The sequence below is a fragment of the Uloborus diversus genome, chromosome 2, assembly GCF_026930045.1.
Source record: "Uloborus diversus isolate 005 chromosome 2, Udiv.v.3.1, whole genome shotgun sequence".
Lineage (NCBI taxonomy): Eukaryota > Metazoa > Arthropoda > Arachnida > Araneae > Uloboridae > Uloborus > Uloborus diversus.
In genome coordinates this window covers 50,360,279-50,382,909 of record NC_072732.1, presented here as the reverse complement: position 1 = coordinate 50,382,909, position 22,631 = coordinate 50,360,279, and the positions used below count along the sequence as shown (strand labels likewise).

General features: G+C 33.9%; 1 protein-coding gene across 1 annotated transcript in view; it reads right to left on the bottom strand.

The window, feature by feature from the left end:
• Positions 1–22,631, bottom strand: part of LOC129217024 (paired box protein Pax-8-like) — a 182,887-nt gene that overhangs the window by 48,478 nt on the left and 111,778 nt on the right. The window contains exons 4-5 of the mRNA XM_054851258.1: positions 16,163–16,425; positions 9,436–9,441 (exon numbers count right to left, since the gene is read on the bottom strand). Coding sequence (XP_054707233.1) covers positions 9,436–9,441; positions 16,163–16,425 — 269 coding nt within the window. The remainder of the gene's footprint in view (positions 1–9,435; positions 9,442–16,162; positions 16,426–22,631) is intronic.

Genomic DNA, 22,631 nt, shown 5'->3' with positions numbered 1-22,631 from the left:
CTAAAAATGCGTAGTAATACATGTGATACATATTAAATATAAATTAATGATGCTTATGAAGAATATGCCAGAGTGTGGTATCATTGCACTTTCAATACCATACGCAGAAATTTCTTGAAATCATGTCTACACTCTAAAAACAACAATTCAAAAATGACGAAAGAGTGCTAAAATTTGAACATATCGCAGAGTCAAAATGGCTCCGACTATGTGATAGTCAAATTTGAAACATTCAAATACTCAAATCAACATGTGCTCATTTTCGAGGTATTTGTCCTCATTTTTGAATATGTAATAATTTCGAAATTGAGTATTAACGGCGTTATATATACTCATTTTTCAGTGTGAAATAATTCAGCACACTATTTGTAAACATGGGTACTCGTATTTGAAACAACACTGCAAGTTACTGTTGATTACAACAAAAGTATTTGAAGATCAAAAGAATACTGCTTTCTTTAATGTTTGCTGCACTAGACGCTTATTCGTTTCATGAAGTTGAAGAAAACACGACTCATTACCATGAAATCACATTTTGCGTTTCAAGAGGGATGATGGCTTCAAAAGAAGCCGAACCTTCCAGAAAGAAAATGCTTTATTTTCCTCAAAAAAAGATTTTTCACGGTGACAAATTCCACCTCCAGACATGACATATTGACAATGCAGAAGCACAGAGTCGCTATTTTTACCATCATCATTTTTCGGGCCGCGCATCTTTTAAAAAAGAATCATACGTGCGGTATTACGGTTCCGAAACGTTTACGTCGGCACCATTTTAACAACTTGCCATTTTACATTTACTTTCGGGGGTTCAGTCACTAAGAATAGATCAGTTATCGCCTTCAGCAAGCTGATGACGAAGCATGGAATCGGCGTACATTTTTTGGCGAGTCCGCCATGTTAAGTGATATTTTGACAAGTGATGCTGTTTCATTGTTTTCCACCCCAGGGAGCGCCAGGAATGAAGATCACATTTCGCCAAGATGTCTTGGTATGCCACTTGGCATTATTCTTCTCAACTTCGGAGAGAGGTTGAGTCTTAATAGTCGGCCCCAAGAGAATGTCAAAAGATCAATGCACCGCCGAAGCAACTTTGTTAGCAGAACTATTCCATCCAAGCGCTTGCAATCCATAATCATTTGCTCAAGACATAGTTGAGCACTGATGGAACATGCATGTAACAATGGTTACAATGTCTAAGCACAACTCTTGTCAGGTTGCTTCTGGAGTTATAAAAAATATACTTGCATCATAGAAGAAAAAATGAAACATTCTAATGTCCAAAGAAAGAAAGCGAAAAAGAATAAATGTTGAAATGAACAATAGTTTGCTTTTGAGGACTGTTTTTTCCCCCACACGTATACAGTTTCCATCCCATATCTTTATTTTGGTATGTGATTCAGTCTTTTAATTTTTTATTCTCAAACAATTGGCATAGTTCATTTATATTTGAGTATATATCTAGATATTTGTACATACATATATGTATAGATATACACACGCATTCATATACGTAAAAAGCATCACGACTGATCACCATTGATTTTTAATGCATCCATGCCCTCTTTGCGATTTTGAAAATCGGTGGAATGGTTAATAAGTTATTGAACCAATTTCTTGGGACACAGATTTTCTGTGTTACCCCTTATTTTCATATCCTTTGGTTTTTGTAAATTTCAAAATTATGGATACTAAAGAGCTAAAGATCCTATCTGACCAGGCAGTTTTATTTGTTAGGAGGTTAACTCAAGTAATCAGCAAAATCTGCGCAACCACTATTAAATAAATTTCAAAATAAAGTATTGCAGCAAAGTAATTCTATTTTGCACTTCTCTCGATTGAGAATTAATGTCCCATTGCCAAAACTATTTTCTAGTTGTAAAATTGTCACCATCGCACTGAACTTAACGAAAGAAACCGTCATTTCAAATCATCAACAACACGTGCAATTTTGCACAACTGTTTCACTTATTTTAAACACTCAAACGTCCTGGATACGAGATCATCAACGATCTCTTCGCTTCAGTTCAGAACCGCATCGAATTAAACTGCTCACGCTACGAAGTCATCTAGATAATAAGTAAAAGACGGTCATACCCATCCATACGCCCGTTGTGCATCTTTGTGCTTACCTACACCCCCTAAGAATATGTCAACACCGCCAACTGCGTACGGTAATGGCTTCAATACTGTGGTGGTTTTCCCATTTAGCTAAGTGGTTGCGAAATATTCGAGGCTTATTTTTCCCCCTCCTCTAATACATGTTATCCATCCACGATATGGCACAAATATTTTACCTCTGATGGACCGATTATTTACAAAAGGGATGCAAATAGATACATTGTTTTGTTTTAGTTTTCTTGCTTTATTTTAAGATTATATATCTAAGATAATATTATCGTAAAAAATGAAGTTTGAGCAAACACAGCAATTTGTTAGGATAAAAGTGTTTTGTACTTATAGATACACATTGTTATAGATTTGAACAAGTTTATGTACATATATTTATTCAGTATCAAAATTTGAGCTTCAGATTATCATTTTAATTTTTAAAATCAATTTTAAAAATGCTAGTTAACCAAAGAGAATTTACAACTTTGGAAGGATGGAAATATTTTAGATGTATGGGAAGTATTGAAACAGCTATAGCAGTATTTATTTAATAATTACAGTATAGATTACGTTAATTTCTCTTTCGTCAAAAGCTAAATAGCTCAGCCTATCTCTTAATAGTTTAAACATTTAAAATGACGAATTATGTTTAATCGATATTTTACTTTCCAAACACGTATTTTTTATTTTCATCACCTGTTAGTCTAACTATGTTCTTACTTAAGATAATAGCGTTCAGTTTTAGTTATATTATTATTATTTGAGTCAGAGTAACAATTTTATAAAATACCTATCAACCTCTTTAAACTGGCCGGAGAGCCTCCGAATTGGAGATTTTTTATAGGCGGACATAAAAATATCAGCACTTTATAAATTTGCTTGAACATCTCTTTTTTTGGAAACATTTTTACATCCTACAGACTATGTTAAAAAAAAAAAAAAAAACACGATTGCCCCCTGACAGTCTACTTCTCAAAAAGTATACAAGATAACTGCATTGTGCTGTACATTGGCAACTTACTTAACTACAGACATCAACCAACAGAAAATTAGTTATTTTACTCTTTCTTATTTAAACTTATATCACAGTTATTATTGAATGTTCCATATCGTCGACTGAGCACTGCTACTAGGTAGCTACAAATTTGGAAAAAAAATAGAATGTTTCACTTTTGTTGGAAATTTCTGTTCGAAAAAAGACATATATAAGTGCTTCTAATTAAGTAAAATTTAGAACTGGTAGTTTAGTAGCATTAAAAGTCTTCATATTCTCCAAAAATTGTGAAAATACATTGATTTGTTGAGTTTTCTTCTAATACGGCTCTAAACTAGGAATTCTGAATCTTGCTACCACACACACAGTGTCACATAAATGGTTGCCACTTTTGACTTATGGAAGCCTTTTTTTTAAATATATATTCAGCGCAAAAAATAAGCATAAGGGAACTTGCTCCAAATTACGTTGCCAAAGTGGAGTCGACTGATGCGCTGAACGTCTCAGAATCGGAAGCATGCTGTCGTAGCACGATATACGATATGGTTTTTAATAAATAAAGAAACATATGGTCGCCACTTTTGGCGACTAAGACGTGATTGATTTTTTGGTAGCCATATTCAATGAAATGGTCGTCTGTTGGTGACTAGCAACTGCTAATCTAGAACGTTATCCTCGAAGTGGTATGAAAAAAAACAGAATTGCAGTTTAAATAAAGAAACACATGATCGCCACATTTGGAGACTAGACTTGATTTTTTGGTTGCCATTTTCAATGAAATGGTAGTCTGTTGGTGACTAGCAACTACTAATCTAGAACATTATCCTCGAAGTGGTATGAAAATAACTGAATTGTAGTTACCTCCTACTTGTAGAGTTTACCCTACAAAATGTGTAATTTTTAGTAAAATAATTAAAAGAGTAAAAGAGTAGAGCAGTGTTCAGACCTTTTCCTTCGTAAGTAAATTGCCTAAGTTGCGTCTAATATGTGAGAAAAAAAAATTAAAAATAGAACAGGACATGAGCTCCCATGAGGTTAAAACTAAGCACTAGTTGGTTACAACTCATTCCTAAGAGCATTTTCTGATATTTCTTTCTCGTTCTCACAATTACGTATCTACTGCAATGATCTATCTCAACAAACACTAACGTTTCATATGTCTGCGAACCTCCGTTCCCCCATTCCATTTTGAGTTTCCCACTCTTTCGGGGGTGCACGAGAGACCGGCGACGACAAGCGACACAAGGCAACATTGTCCCGGGGTAGTGGACCGTAGACTCCCCCGAGGGATGCCCGTACAACAGATGCTACTGCCACCAAGTCCCTACGCCAAATGAACCATTCGCAACCAACAAAACACGTTTTTCAATAAACGTCTTTTACTCCACTGCCCTCCTTTAGAGTAACTAACTATAAATAATGTATTTTACACTAATGGAGTCAGCAGCTGTTTACAGAGATGCATTAAATTAATTTTCTGTAAGACATAAAAGTGAGGTAAAACAAAAACATATAAAAAAAGTCGTTACTAAAATAGTTTTCTTTACTAAATTACTTTTCTTTCTTATTTGTGGTTAGGGTTATGCCCTGATTTGACCATGGGTCAACTGAGCCTAAAAGCTTATATTGCAATTTGTACCACTAGAGTAAATTATGCATGTAAATAAGAAGAAAACAGAGCACTTTTAATTTTATTCATGTTCTGCTAATGATATAGAGTAAGGCCCGCATGAACTTTGTGCCCAGGGTTCCACTCTGACTTGATCGGGCATTGTTTAGGGTAGTCTGATGGACAAAAAAAGTTTTTTGGAACTTATCTGCAATATATTATTGGCATTTTCTCTCACCTCCCCCCCCCCTCCAATAAGATAATGCCCGCAGTCACACATCTAAGTCAACGAAAGAGTGGTTAAGTGCTCTCAGCAACTTATGTTCTTGAGTGGCTGGCTTTTAATTCTTCCCGTAATCCCATTGAAAATGTAAACGCTGTGCAATCTAATAGGGAAAAATGTGCCATAGTATTGAGCCCAAAGTTCATGAAAATCATGCACTTTCAAGAAAAGCTCGTGCTTAAACTTATTTAAAATGAAAAAGAAGATGAATTAACTAGTAAAATTGTTTTTTTAAGTGCTTGATACATTGCTCGAGCCATATTATCATCATTTTTCATTTCGTCGTGGCATGTTTTCTATAAATGGAGCTTTTTGTTTCTCAAAGTCTTGTTCCCTACCTGTGTTATTTTCTGCTTACTTTCACAGTTATTAAAAAATAAAATTTTTCATTCATTGTGAAGAGTCTGATTGTTTTTTTTTTTTTTTTTTTGAAAACTTTTATTGTATTTTGCACAAAAATAGATTATACAGGAAAAAAACCTCAGACAAAACTATTTCATCATCAGAACCAAATGTATCTAAGACATGTACTAACCATCGATAATTATAAAAATTTGTTTTTAAAATTTGCAAAAATAAATAAATAAACTGCACTATGGAAAATTTTTATTTTCTTTAAATGTACTGGGGAAAATCAGCAGCAGCATTTTTCAACGATGAGAAATAATAGGTACGCAGAAAAAAAAAAGGTAAATCCCCCTCCCCCCCCACAAATACAATTTGCACAAAGTTGCAAAACGAAACTCAACAGGCTTCGAATGAGACTGACGGACAGATGCAAAATCTATCTTCTCTTCTCTATCCCTTTTTCTCTCCGACATTCCTTATTTACCAAAGCGAGCCAGAAACACCCCCTAAGTTATCCACTCACGTAACTCTATTACGTCACGTGACGAGCCGCCGGGTAATGCGATTTCTGTGCTCATCTTGGCGACCCTCCCCCTTTCTCACTCAGGTTGCCCAATTTTCAGACGGCTTGGCGGTCGTTGGCGAACTTTGAAAAGAAAAAAAAAAGTAACAAAGTGAACAGTAGCAGTGAGTGGTGATTTGAATCTTAATTAGAAATTCAGTCGAAACAATGAAATTGCTAGAACACTAAAGATTTTTAGTTTATTTTGAAATGTATCCCTGGCTAAATTTTTAAGAATACAATCAGATTGAACACAGGCAAATCTCATACAAATTAAGTTCTAATTGAACCCGAGAATTAACTACAGTTCAGAAATGGGTTTAGGAACTAAGAAATCCTCTCAAAACTCTGGATTAGCATTCATCCCAATAACGTATATAACCAATAGAAAATATTATTTTACTACAGATACATTATATGTTACTAGGCTGTCAGTTATTCAAAAACATTGATGAAAGTTCATTGCAACAATACAGGTTAATTCAAGTACCCGTTTGTACCGAAGTCTATTAAATTAAAAAAATCGCAATACAGCAACATATAAAATAATCCTATCCGCTATTTAATTTTTTAACTATCGTCAGTTTCTTGCACCAATATCAGTTGTGAGCACAACCAGTGCTTAAGTTTCTAAGAAAAAAAGATCGGAAACGCTATAAATAGTCCTCATAACTTATTTTACTGCTTAAACAGCCTGAACTCTCCTTAATATGCAAAAATTCACACGAAATTTAAGAAATAACGGAGCTCATCTCCCGTGAGTTCTCATGCAAACCAAACCCTGAGTACAACTGCAGCAATATTTGAGAAATCTTTTTAGGGTGTTTTTGTCTGTACCAGATAAACGATAAGACGGCCCGAACGAAGATATGATTTTGAAGTTTGGTACGCTTTTCCCTCTCTTTGGGTTATTTGCATTTTTAAATTTTATGGTTTTTTTTTTTTTTTTTTTTTTTTTCAATTTAGAAACCAAAACTAGAAATTATAAAAGTAGCAGAAATGCCAAAATTTTCAGAACATAATTATTTGTTTTACTTTGTACATCTGTTTATGAAACATTATTTAGGAAAAGCAGTAACTTTCAGTTTATTATTCATTGTTCAGATATTAGTAAATAATTGTTTTACTTATACAAGCCACACTTGTTCAATAAAATTATTACCAAGTTTTTGTGTCACCTCAAAACACTTCGAGGTAAATAATGTAAGTCTAATTCATGTCTAAATGTCTCTTCGGAGAAAGTTGTTGCGTACAAAATTGATCATAATTTTAGAAAAAAAGTGAGTTAAGTTGTTAGATTTACATCCATTTCTACTTACTGCATCTAAATTCTTAAAACCAGCACTAGCAAAACTTTGTACTCCCCCCTCTCTCTTTTTATTTATCTATTTATTTATTTTATTTATTCATTTATTTATTTTTTTGCTGCCTTAACTGTCCTATGACTGTTAGTTGCCTTTTTTTTTTTTTTTTGCCCCCTCCCTCCCCACACTTTTCAGTTTCAATCGCCGCCTCTTACATAGATGTAACGTTGTATATGACGTAAATACTAAATAAGCAATTATTTACATCTGTTTTAGGATCAGAGGTATTGATGTATTCTTCGGGATTATTCTCCTTACCACCCTACTGATTATTTAATTTGTAAAGCTCACCGTATGCTTATACTGCCGTGGGCAGGTAAACAATAGTATCTGCAGAAATGAGTTTTCGAGATATTTGATGAGATGTGTGTTGGATTCAATGCTACAATAGGAAAATGTTGGAATTATACGATTTTTTCGCGCCTTTCTTGCAGCGAAAACCAAACAAGCAAGCTTCTACAATAAAGCTAACGTACAACAGATGACGAAAATGCAAAAAAAGAAGAATGAAAAAGTTCCAGTTACTGCCCTTTACCTGCCCACGGCAGCATAAAGGTTCATATCTAAACTTTTTTTTTTTTTAATCTGTCAAAAAGCTGTAGAGGTCGCTGCTTTAAAACAACAAAAAAACTTTTAGGCATCTTTCTTCTTAACTAGCGCTTTTAATTTCAAATGGCAGCTCTCCCTGACTGCATCACAGAACTGCACGAATAAAATCTGCCGTGAATCTCACAGAGATTAACGAAAGTAAGTGTAAAAAAAACACTGATAGATATAAACTTAATGACCTGGGAAACAATGGCAAATTATTTGGTTCGGCGCCAAAAAGCTCTTAATGACGTGTTAATGACATCGAACGTAACAAAATTCGCGGAAAAGGTAAGTTTAAAAATAACACCATATTTCAAGCATTTGGTAGATTAATGCGCAATACGTTATAGCAGTCATTAGACTGTCAGTAATTCAAATTATCTGATAAAAACATTGACGAAAATCCCCCTCCCCTCCCTCTTAGTGTAAGAAGTTCTGATTTGATCAATAAGAGCTTGTTCCTGTTTTGAAGTCAGTTATTAATGATGCAATGTTTTGGAATATGGGGAGATATTAACTTTTTATCAACTCCTGTTTGATTTTATTTCGTCATTTCGTTTTTTGAAATATATTTCTAACTCAATAAACTAAACTAATTCTGGCCTTCATTTTGCATCAATTTCTTCCCTATCTTTTCTTTTCTGAGTGATTATATATCGGTAGTTTTCAACAAAATAAATAAATGAACAAACAATGTAAACTTTTAAAAACAAAAAATATTTTATTTACATTGTAAGTGAAACGTTATGTAATTTCTCTTCTTTCACCCTGATCTTAAGGTAACTTTTTAAACAATTATCTAATTTCAAACGAGATTGTTTAGACAAAATATTTTCACGTGACACCATCAATTGGTAATTCAATCTCTTTTTTAAGTGTCTGAAAAAATTTAAAATTAGATTAGGCAACAAAAAACGAGATAATATTTAATTTCTAAACTGATTAAGAAGTTTGCATTTCAGTAGATGTTATAATAAGTTACTTTTACTTTACAGAATTATGGGGAACGAGGGGAAATTTCTGTATATCAGGCGTCTTATCAAACCTAACTCAATGTATGATTTTCAAAGGTTGTTTATCTTCTTAGTTTGATATTCCTCGCGGACACTATGACGCTGTAAAGCGATTTGGAACGCATCCAGCTCAATGTGGTCGAAAACTGCCGACAAAAAACTGATTTTCATGAAAATCTGCTCAATCCGTGAAAGTTTTTCACCTTTCCTGAGATTTTTTTTAAAAAGTAGATTCAACTAGTTTTGATATTGAACACCTCAAGTATTTTTTGTTTTGCTTCCCCCTTCTTCATTTTATCATTCTTCTTTTTGAGCAATCACGATTGCTTATTGCTTTCATTTGACTGTTTTTGGCGTGCTATCATTTTATGTTCCCATCGCCACCCTCCGCACCATCACCGTCGACCTGCTCCTCACGATGCTGCTCCTATAGCGAAAGCCGACTCCAGGTTGCATCCATGTCCTACACACACGCGCATACATACACAACTACACACACGCACACATACACACACACGCAAACACACACCTACACACACACACACACACGCATACATACAGACACCTACACATACACACACAAGAAAACATACACACATATACACACAACTACCCACACATTCATGCCTGCACACAGACACAAACACATATGCCTACACACACATACACATACCCCCACCCCCACACACATATTCATACACAACTACCCACACACTTATGTCAGCACACATACACAAACACACATGCCTACACACACATACACATACCACCCCCTACACACAAACACACATACCCCCCACACACACAAACACACACGGCCTACATACACACACTCGTGATTGCGAAAAACATAATTTGAATTCAAGATGTCAAAATTCAAATTATTATTTTTTTTTTTTTAATTTCTTGGTGGACACTATCTTGTTGCAAAGAGAATTGGAATGCATCCAGCTCAACCAGATCGAAAACTGCTGTCCAAAAAACTGGTTTTCATGAAAAACAGCTCGACCCGTGAAAATTTTTCATTCCTCCTGAAAATTCTGAGAAAGTGGATTGAGCTGATGTTGATGCTGAGCACCTCAAATATTCTTTGCTCCGTTTCCTCTTCGCCTTCATTTTGTACTTCTTTTTTTCTCTTTTAAATTTCAATTTCTTGGTGGTCACTATCACACAGCAAAGCGATTTGGAACGCACCCAGCTCCATCAGGTCGAAACTTCTGTCAAAAAACTGGATTTCTAAGAAAACCAGCTCAATCTGTGAAAATTTTTCTTTTCTGTTGAAAATTTTCAAGAACTGGTCAGAGCTGGTTTTGATATTAAGTGCTCTGAAGTATTCTTCATTTTGTTTACTCTTCGTCCTCCTTTTCTCCATCTTTTCTTTTAGAGGATGGGGAGGCAAAAATTGTTCTACATAACAACGTATTTTGAAGCAAACAATAATTGTTTACCAACTGATACTCCGTTGAACTGTAGCTAAACAAAATAGTTTAGCTACAGTTTTTAGCACAACATGGGTTGTGCAAAGAAAGCAAATTGCAGTACTGATCACAAATTTAACATTGTCGTTTCTTTTGAACAATTAAATAAAAAATCTTGGATTGCGCAATAACTCGCCAAGCATTGGAAACCGATCAACTAGCACTTCTCTCCGGCTGTGTGCCATCCATTTGATCCGACGTAACATCCATGTGAGTGCATTGCCACAAACGCCATTTCACACAACAGGCCCTCTCTTTCAAAATCTACCAGCCCGGCCTTTTTCCCTCCCTTTAGCTCTTCGATGCACTTTTTTCCCCCTTTTCTTTCTTTTTTATCCCCTTGTTGGTTTTCTTCCCCCTTTCCGTATTTCCTCTTTTACTTCGGTTCTTTTGGGATTGTTTATTTGTCTACTGTTATGTAAATAGTTTAGATTTTGAACGTGAATTCGACTAAATGTGTTGACGTGCCTTATAATGTCTGCATAAACAATAATATCCCTCCTCCCAAGCAACAATAAAAATAAATAAATAAATAAACACTAAAATAAACAATTAAAATAACTGTACAAGAATCCAAAAATGACTATTTGGGAATAAATCAAGTGAAAAAATGCAGATAATAGCGTGTGTGTGTTTTATTTATTTATTTATTTATTTATTTTTTGTCTCATAATCAATACTAAACAAGAGAAATTTATCTTTATTTTTCACACTTTTACAGACGGTTGAAATGTTCCATAGTAATTTTTGCTCATACAAGTGTGTTCTTTACGTTGATTTAGAAAATGCGTAATGTAGTTCTTTAGATAATATTTCTGCAAATATGTTTAATTTAAAAATCAAATAAAAATGAACTAAATAAAAATATAATGAAAGTGGAAAATGGACAATTAACTTATTCCCAACATAAAATATAAGCAGGGCTTAACTTTCTTGAGAGCTCACGCCAGCTCTGTTCTTGTAATTGTTTTCAATTTTTGGCAGTTTTAGACGAAATGCTAGCGATTAGCGTTAAGAACAAGTATTGAAGTTTCAAAACTTAATCCAGTATTTCTTTTCTTTGAAATTAAGCCCTGGATATAAGGAATTATTTAGAAGTTTAAGTAGTTGAGTCTGATTAGCCAAATTCACTCTTATTATTCAAATTCATCATTATTATTCATTGGCATTAATTTTAAAGGCTTCATAACTGCTTATTTAGACCAACAAAAATGCATTTCGCATCATTTGAACACGAAAGTAGAAAACATCTTTTTTTTTCAATCTGTTAGTTTTCTATTAAAAAATTTTAAATTCAACCCATATGATGAATTCACTTAATTTAAAAACGGCGTTGTTGATTCATTAAAATTTTGTTTCTATTTCAAGAATCTTGTTAGAAATTATTTGTCTCTGTAGTTAATATACGTCTGCTGTTTGAAGGAATTATAACTTACGTAAAATAATCAGTACAATGGAAAACACTACAACACTACTTGTATTTAATTTTATATAGTGTTATTATAATAATTATTATCGAAAACAATACCAAGTCTAATCTTATTAGAGAGATATTGTTCTTAATTTTGGGCAATATTCCGCTTTTCACATTTAAAGAATATTTTAACAGCTGTCTCCTCATTCACTATTTGGCTTTGTCAAAATATACGTCAAATCTACGTAAAGGAGAGTTGCCCAAAGTGGATCGGCTGAAAATTTGTCAGATTTTATAAAACCAGTATGTAAACTACACCTTACGCAATATGTACGATATATACGAATGTAGTAAGCGTAAGTACGCAATACGAATGTAGTAAGCGTAAGTACGCAATACGAATGTAGTAAGCGTAAGTACGCAATACGAATGTAGTAAGCACCGTTTGACACATTAAGATTTTTTTTAACCGTAAATATTGTATGACACATGTTGTAAGCCATTCATGTTAGTAAATGTTAACGGTAGTACTATATAGAATAGATACAATGATTCAATAAATTTATTTTCAGAAATAATGATTTTGGTTAAAAACTAAAGTATATTTGCTGACAGCGAGTTAAAAAAAAATGTTATCATTCTTAATTTTTATGGAAAGGTAATCAGTTTTAAAAGAAAATAAATACGTTTACAGAAACAGCGAAGGTTTTTCAAGAAGTGTTAAAGAGAAAGTTACGGTTCTAGACAGTATTTTTACATATCCGCTGTTTCAGAAGAATATCTTAATAGATTCGCCTTCTTCCTTATTTTACTTAGACAGTATACTGTTCTTTTTTTCTCACAAGTTTACTCGTAAGTAATAATGCGACGCATATCAGTACTTAGTAAGTAACAAGTATTATACGAATAAATAGCAAGTGGAGGATGGAGGAAAAAGTAGCAAGATAGTACGAACAAACTTTTCGAAATCGCCACCGAATTCTTAATGGTAAATAAAACAAATTCAGTGCACACTAAAATTTCTTAAAAGCTTTGTTATATTTTAAATCAAAAGCATGCCGAAAAAATTAAAATACACGCACCTTTTTCATTTATGCTCACTTCAAACTACACTTTTTGCAAATATCAAAGACAATCCTTGCAAAATATTTTCCTCAAATAAGCAACTTCTCTATTTTCCCTTAATTGAACATCAACACAGCGGAATATGAAAGAAAGGAAATTCCTCTGAAACCTTCCCCACTTTTCACCTAGGGTTTGGTGATACACCATTAGACAAAACATACCAGCACATGCATAAAAAGAGGCTAACAGATAGCCGAAGGAGTAAGGAGAAGTGTGCATTTGTGACAGCAATACTAATTACTGCAGGAAGCACCATTCTTTCGAACAGGTCTCCGCCACCCCTTTTTAGAACGAAAAAGTTATAAAATCCTTCGCTCCTTCTTCCAAATTTAAAGTTCTTTCATTCTGCCGAAAAGACTCATGTATCTTCGGTAGAAGAAAAAGTTAAAAAAAAATTATGCTGCGAGTCTTTGGGTACAAAAGGAATTGAGTGAGAATGAAGATTTTCTCGACGAAAATTACTTTTTTTTTTATTTAGTGAATTCTTTCTTTTACTTATTTCCTTCTAGCGTTCCTCGTACGTTCCTGAGTGTTGTTCTATCTCTTGGATTCGTATTTTTCTTCATAATTTGCTGTAGTCGCCTTTTTCCGAAGACCTGGGCTTTGTTTCGGTAATTGGGTTTTGTGCAGACTGCAAGAGGAGATGACGCATTTGCAGAAGGCGAGGGAAGCAGTTTCATTTTTATTCCTAGCCACCCCTTACCTTCCTTTCAATACGATAGCGAAGTGAATGCAAATAATTATTAGAATGAATTTTTCGTGAAGCAGGGTAGAGAAGAAACTTTTTTCTTATTTCTATTCATTTGGGAGCTTTCTTTGGAAAAAAAATCGATCCTCAGGCGCATCTCCATAATTTGTTGTAAAAATAAAAATTGTACCCATATTTTGTCTTTTGTGTACAAAGTTCTCTTATTTCTTGACTTCACTTTTTGAGTGACTTACGGGGATCAAATTTTAATATCAAATGCGATTAATTGTAGTCATTGATAAAGGAAATTTTCCCTGGAGTCACTGAAATTTGTTTTCAACGTTTATTGAGAATGTCTGAAAAACATTTAGGGAGTAAAGAGGAGATTATTGAATATATATGATATATATCTTCTTTACTAATAATAAAACTGAAAGTCTCTCTGTCCGGAGGATGTCTGTATCTATGCGACGCGCATAGAGCTTAGACCGTTCGGCCGATTTTCATGAAATTTGGCACAAAGTTAGTTTGTAGCACGGAGGTGTGCACCTCGAAGCGATTTTTAGAAAATTCGATGTGGTTCTTTTACTATTCCAATTTTAAGAACAAATTTATCATAAGATGGACGAGTAAATTACGAAATTATCATAACGTGGAACCGTAACATGGGCACAAGCCAATTGGCGAGATACGAAATCATTATAACGTGGAACCGTAACATGGGTACAAGCCAATGGGCGAAAAAATTCACCATCATTTTTTGTAAATATACAGGTGAACAAAAAGACCTTTTAATTTTCTTTTACGGGCAAAGTCATGCGGGTACCACTAGTATTCAATATATATAGAGAGTATCAACGAAACCTTCTAAATGAAAACAACTGAAAATATATCAAACTATTTATAAAAATACTGAGGCTGTGCAATGTGCATGCGTTTCAATATACGCTGCGTTTAGTCTACTGTTACTTTGTGTACGTATTGCACTATTGTGTACGTTGAGTCTATTGTTAATGAAGCCTTGTTTATAAATCAGCGAAGGTTTTTTAAGCAGTGTTAAAGAGAAAGTTACGGTTGTAGACAGTATTCCTACACATTCGTTGCACAAGAATATCTTAATAGCTGTGTTTTCTTCCGTGTTTTACTTAGACAAAGTATACTGTTCTTCTTCCTCACAAGGTTAAGCAATAGTGCGGTGCTTAGTATAATCACCAAAATATCAGTACTTAGTAAAACGTATAATCCGTACACTGTTAAAAATTTTCCGGAAAATTTACGGTAATTTTTACTGACGTCCATGTTGCCAGTAACTATTACCGTAAAAATCAAATGTTACTGCAAAATTTTACGGTTTTCTCGGTAGACCACAGCAACCAATTGGAGCTGTGATCGCTTATTTCTCCGGTATAAATTACCGTAAAAATCAGCAACGCTGTAAGTCCACCTTTTTACAGTAACAATTACCAGAAAATCTTCCTGAATTTTTTACAGTGTACTCAGTAATAACGTTGTGTACGTGTTGTACTATTGTGTACGTTGAGTCTATTGTTAATGAAGCCTTGTTGATAAAACATGTACAGAATGTCTATCAAGTCTGTGCGATAGGTTTATCGTGAGTGATCCTATTGATATCTGTGATATCAATAGTTAATGGTATTTGAAAGTGAAATACAATCAATTAGAGATATTGTTGAGATGGAGTCTAGTGTCAATGAAGCCTTGATTATAAAACATGTACAGACTGTCCTTATAGTCATTGAAATACGTTTATTATGAATGAGTCTATGGATATTATCTGTAATTTCGATGTATTCCATTAAAAAAAAAATTCAATAATATTTGTTTGCTCTTTAAGTCATTTTTTGTGAGCGTATGAATAAGATTTTATTGAGACTATAGAACATTTCTGCAATCTCTATATAAAGAATTTATAAGCAAGATTTTATGTAGCCTAATCATTTACCCCCTCCCCGCACATTTTCTTTGACTTTAAAACTAAGGTTTATCGAACTAGTTGTGTGTAAATCTTCCATAATCTCAAATGGAATTTCATACATAAGAGCTTAAGCTCGATTTAAGAAAAAGCATAGAAGCTCTATTGCTTCAGAAATTAAATTCATTCATAAACTATTAATTTTTATCTAATTTGTTAGAACTCATTGAAGAAAATAAAGCCTGATCTCCCGTGGGTTCCCATGCAACTAAATTTATGATTTCAATCGATTTTTGATAGTCGCAATGTTTTATGTTACATTAAATATTCTTGATAAAAGTTCTACTTCGAAAAAAGTAATAAAGTTCGCTTTTTGATCATATTACTTAAAACATGTAATAAGGATACACACGTACTATCAACTAAATTTAAATAGTAAAAATTATTTATAGCTTCAAAAAAAAAAAAAAAATGCAGAAAGAATGCTTTTATTGACCTCAATTAGAAACTCATCGTTATTCTTAGAGTGAGCATTTACGTTTAGACCAGGAAATAACAACAATGGGTGCCTCCCATAACATGAGCTTAAAAGTCTTGACCTTATAAGTCAATGCCCCGAGCCTTATATTAATTTTGTGTGATCCTTACCTTCGTCTCTTTTCCGTTTATGCGTGAGGTCTTGCGTGTGTTGTGGCTGCTGTGATGGGGCGGCGGAGGGATTCGGAATGCCCAGAATTCCGTTGATGGAGTAGGAGGGTCGCTGCAGCGGGGGTTGCCCCTCGTGAGCCGGGGGCGCGTGGGCGATCACTGATGTGGCGTTGGAGGTGGGTTGAGGGCTCTGGCCCCCGTTCATGTGACCGGAGGTGGCACCGACCTGTTTCGCTTTCTCGGCTGCTTTGTTCCGTACGATCCTGCAGAAGAAAGAAGCGCAGGGAGAACAGTTTTAATAATAATAATAATGATAATAAAACGGTAAAATAATTTTGAAAATAAACAATAATAAAAACAAAAATAAATAGAAATAATAATTCTAATAAATAATTGCAACAACAATACCAACAACAATAATAATAATTATAATAATAACAATAACAATAACAATAATAATAATAATAATAATAATAATAATAATAATAATAACAATAATAATAATAATAATAATAATATTAACAAATAAAAAGAAATGTAAGTTACTAACATTAACAAGACAATAATTTATGGGTATAAGCAACACATAGACACTAGCCCAGCCAGAACTTTCTCCAAGGGGGGAGGGGGATTACAAGTAAGAATTGTTCTTGGAAAATAGGTCCATTTCTTATACTTTTCTTCTGCTAGGATTCGCAACCAATTGTAAAAGAAAAAGTTATGATGGTTTGTATCCTGTATCTTCTTGCTGCGGCATTGTGTGAGTTGTGGTGTGGCTCGATGGTGGAATTGGAATCGATCGACAGTGGTACGCGTGTCATTTGCAGCAGTCGAAATGCCGTGGTGAAGTGAGCACCATCGTGTGTTGTGAGGAATATATTTGTGTTGGCGGTTCTGTGATTACTGCTCAGCAAGTAATTCATCTTCGATTCCTACTTAGCCGGCATGATTCTGTTCGGCTGGAAAAGCTACACGTCGTTAAGATACTGTGCAGAGTGCTTCTTACACTCCTGTCGACAATCGCAAGATACATGAATGTTTTAGAGCCTAATGCCTTTAGAGATTCCTGGACAAACAGTATCCCCTCCCCTTTTTATGTATTATATATATATATATATATATATATATATATATATATATATATATATATATATATATATATATATATATATATATATATATATATATATATATATATATATAGCGTTGTGACGATCTGAGATTGGCCAAGCATTTCTGTTTTGGAATCAGTACCTGCAACTTTAAAGTTTGATATCCAAGCGAGCATGCTTTTATATCTGGAACAGGATTATGTCGACCTAGTAGGAACTGATAACGAAATTACTACAGAACCAAAATTATCCTCTTCTACAACGCGCGCTGATGCTCATCGCGCCACGCCATTGCAACTAATGCTAATAGCATGTATACTGCTATCGTTCGATACCACCGTATCCCACACCAACTCCCACAATACCTTCTCCAAATACTGGAAGTTGATTCTCCAGACTCTGTATGTACAGACTGAGAGATATAGAATGTGTAGAGATATAGAGGATACAGCAACAGAGAGTGTTAATGTTTCAATGCAAAAAACATGTTTTTTTTTTTTTTTTTTAAATTATCTTATTCATCTTTTAGTTTTAAAAACGAAGAAAATTTTTTTGCCATTGGTTAATTTAAATTCTTAATTAAAATTTAATATGATTAAAATAAAAGGAAAAAAAAAGAAACAAACTTAAAAAATCTCTTGCTGTGAGAAAAGTGTCAAAATACGTAATTTTTTCCCACGTTGTTTTACGGTGCAGAAAAAAATAATGACGTCATTGACTACTTGGGAAGTAACACGTCCCCCAACCATAATGGACAAGTGCACAACAATAGGCAATGATGACATTATTTGGCACTCCACGAAATTTCGTCAATCTCCCTTCCTCGTTTTTCACCCCTCGCGATAATAAGGGGACAGCAATTGGGGGGTTATCTGTATCTCACATACGCGATCGCATCGTTGCCCTATATTAGTTGCACTGACAGATAGGATAGAGTTTTGTTGTAGAAATAATTTCATGCTTAATCGGCAAGCAATATCTCTTAACAACATATATGAATCCCAGCGGCGGCGGCGCAGCAGGTAGAGTTTAGTTATAAACCTCCAGAACGCTTGGTTTTAACATAATTTCTTATCCTAATAGGTAGTTTCTAAAAGGTCAGTAATGTCCCCCCCCCCCCCACGCCCCTCAAGAAGGTCATTCTTGCTGTGTTAGTAATGCATACAGAGATATTTTTAACGCCCTACAAGCGTGTTTACTACATTGAAAATCCAAAATACTACTCAAAAATTTAGTCACGCTTTGTGTTTTAAATAATATTAAGCATCTTGGAAGATGGTAGAAAAAGCAATTGGAATTTAAAAAAAATATTTTGATTAGTAAAAAAATTGCTTAGATTTAGTATATTTGAATGTTTTTGAATTCGTTTAGATTCAAAATATCAAGCATTCAAAATAATAAAAAAAAAAAAAAAAAAAAAATCAAAATGTGCATATTTTGTCAATTCCTTAGAGAGTTAGGTTTTTTACGAAATAAATCACTATTACCGCCTTTACTGCTTTCGTATTATTCTACAACTGAGTCACTCAAAATGTTAAAGAGTATTTCCACGCCTTGATACATATTGTTACAATATAAAAGAATATAAAACAAGGTAATAATGTTTAACTTAGCAGGAAAGGTGCATACACGCGTTTCGGAGTAAATAGGATCCTCTTTCTCAATGCGAATAACTGAAAAGGCATCCGACAAAATACGTTTTTTTTTTTTTTTTTTTTTACATTCTTTTATTTTTCAAGCACGAAGGTGTTTTTTTTTAATACTTACTTTTATAATATCTCTTTATGTATATATATCCTTTCAGGACGCATTATTGGAATTTTAAAGTAAATTTTTGTAGTCCTTTCAAGTTTATGGTGAGACATTGAAACTGATGCTGCATGCACATAATTATTTTTCCGTTTATTTATCTTCATTATCATTTTTTTTTCCCTTTATTCATGTATGTAGTTTGTATAATGAATCTTATTATGTATTTTTAAGTCTTAATATAGGTAAAACAGTTGGTCAAAAGGTAAAACAAGCTAGCCAATATGCCTCTTTTCATGCACTGGTAATTAATCTTCATTGATTCACCTGTCTATATTTTTCTGTACAGTGAAATCCCGTTACAACGAACTTCAAGGGACTGAAAATTTTCTTCCATGTTACGGAAATTTCGTTGAAATGGATTTTAATCAATCTAATGATAGTTTAACTAGGACTGAAATTTTTTTCCGTTGAAACTGATATTTCGTTGAACTAGTATTCGTTGTAACGAGATTTCACTGTATTTGTTTATTTAGAAAATTATTCATCTGTACTGTGACTTTTCCAGTAGTCTGACTGAAACAAAACGGATCTGATATTTTTGATGTTATAAAAAAGGATAAAAACCTTAGTCAGTCTTCGAAATTATTACAATCGAAATTAACATTTATTTTTAAAATTTCAACCACCCCCCACCCTCAGCCTCATTTCCTCTTTTGTAACAGAAAAAAAATGGTTAATGATTAATTTAGTTTTCGGTTCAATAAAGTTTTAAAAATTTATCAAATTGGTGCTTCATTTATTTTTGGCAGATCGGAATTTTTCTTTGATGAATCAATTATCTCGAATAGAGACAGATAAAAGAGAGGGTCAACCTCTGAATTCTGCGTGAGTAGAAACACGTTTTAGAAATTCGAATCAATCAATTTTTAAAAACTCTTAAGACAGAAATTAATCTTTTTTAGTCTAATTTAAAAATTACATTTACAATCTCAAAGATTAGATATATTTATTGTTTTAAATTATTCAATTTTGACAACCATACATATACTCGGGCAAGCTCCTACATTTCAACATTTTCTACTACATATCCGAAATTGCTCAATCCAAGCTTCCGTGTTTTCATTGAGATTACACTTCAACCAGATGCCAAGCCGTCCCCCTAATTCACTCCCACCCCCTTGCGCATTACACTCCTTGCCACGCGCCCACCCCCCGATGCGCGTGCGCCACGGGGCGCCGCACACTCCACCCCTTATCTCGATAGCCCCAGTGGCCCAGACCATCAATTAAATGACGACTTTCAATTTCTCGGCTCGAATGTTCGGTGTAAACTGGGAAAGAAACTGGAACTCGATGGATTATACTTGCGTAGAGAAATTAAAATTAAATAATATAGGCAGAGAAATAAAATAATGTTTTACATGCTGTACTGATCATTTCATCATTAGTTTAGCACTTGAGGATAAATGATAATCTTATCTACATTTTTTCAAATGTTACGATCTTTTGATTTATAATTCAGCACTCTGAACAGCAAAAAAAGTCAGATAGTAACCACAGCTAATTATTTAATGTCCTCCAAATCTGAGATTGTTTGTGAGCATTTTTCAGGGTGTGTAGAATTAACACCAGCAAATTCTTTATTTTGCCAAATCATCCTCATACCTATAATAGCGAAAACATTGATCGAGTAAAGCTCTGACTTTATCAAAAATGAAGCTCGCGCCATAGTATAGTAACTTTGTAATATTTTTTAGTAATGTTTGACATGCAGGGAAATGCTTTATTTTGACAAGGCTGAACTGGATCCGGTAACTTAAATGTTTTACTGGTAAGACTGTCATTTTAGCCCAGTGGTTGGGTAGTTGAATACGGAAGTAATTGGTGGAAAGCTGGAAATTGTTTTAATTTATGCCATATGGGTCTGTAATGACCATACTAAGTTTTCCCCCTTCTACTAAGTGAGCTTTCGCCACAGCGTCCAAATTAGTGCCAAAAAACACCTGTTTTTTCATTAGTGTTACAATATCTCAAAAATGGCTCTTAAAACGACCAAAAATACATGCAGGTTTCTTGTAGAGCACAAAATACTGAACAAAATGAGTACCTACAACCTGCATTTTTGTTAAATATTAAGCTCACAACTCTATTTCAAAAATTGGCTTAAATTACTAATTAAGCGCTTAAAGCCAGAACGCACCTCGTTCCAACGCTCCCTAACGTAAAAAAATGGCAGGAAAACTTTATTATGTTCATTATTGTAATAGAAATATATCGTAGGTGGAATAAAAGTATGAATGAGAAGGAAGGAAGTTGAAAGTAAGGAGGGAGGGGGGAAACGCGTATCCAGGTTAATTATGCTAACCCCTTCCCACTCCCACCGGCTCTCCCTTTCTCCACTGAAATACCTTCGTTCCCTCCCTTCCGTCCACTCACCCCTTTCTTAGAGGCCGAATAAACCTTTTTATGCTGAAATTTCTCCCATTCGCTAAAAATTCCGGAGGGTGGTTTCTTACAATCGAAATTTTAATGCATTTCCAATGGGAAACTATTATACAATATATTTAACAACACAGCTTTTATATCTAAGTAATTCTTAAAAGTAATTCTTCTAAGAAATTAAAAATAGTATAAAAGAAAATAAGTTCAGAAATGCAAAATTCGCTTCTCAGAGTATGTATGATGAAATTATATTCGAAACAGTATTCATATATCACTCATAAAAAGTAATCTTCTTTTTATCTAACTATTGACGATAAATAAACAGTCAGACTTATTTCAATGAACACTCAATTTTTGCATTCTAGTAGTGCAAAATGAAATATTGATCAAATTAACACACAGATAAGAGTAATTAAAAAGGTACTAGACACGTAATTGTAGAAAATATATTTAATTACGAAAACGTGAGGTACAAAGGGCAACATTCCAGATTTCAAAACAGCTCTTATTTTCTTATGTTAAATAAAGAAAGACATTAGATATTAAAAGTAAAATGCAATATATACATATGGGTCACCTAAAATGATACGTTGAGCATCGCTAAAACATTTGACAACATGTGAAAGTTTCACATTGTGTGGAATTGTGATAAAAACAACAATAATTTTCTAGCTTAATGAAATTTAACATAAACAATTTTGTTACACATAAAATAAACAGTTAAATGAACTTATTTTTTTTTTCTTGACGCTGAAAGTGTGTTGCAAATGTCAGTGTCAGTTTGGTCATTGCCACTTTCATTATTTTGCAAATGATCATATCGCTCCTCCAATGAGTCAACTTCTTCTAAATTGTCCTCCAGTATATCAATTTCCGCTTCTAAGTTAGTTGAGTTTGAAGTGCCGTCATCATCCTCCGGAGAGTTGGTGCATGCGTGCCCTCTGCAGCTGTAGCATATTGGTGTAGGATTTTTGGCATTTTATATGCACTTGCACCATTGTAAGCTCTTTGAATTTGATATGCTTTCCGTCTCTTCTTCTATGGCTGCTTTCAACAAATTTTTGAATACCACGTTCTTTGACTTCAATCACATCACCTTCAGTGTATGATTTATCGCAAATCACGCACAAGTCAGCCGTGTTCCTCTCAAAAAGTTCACTCAC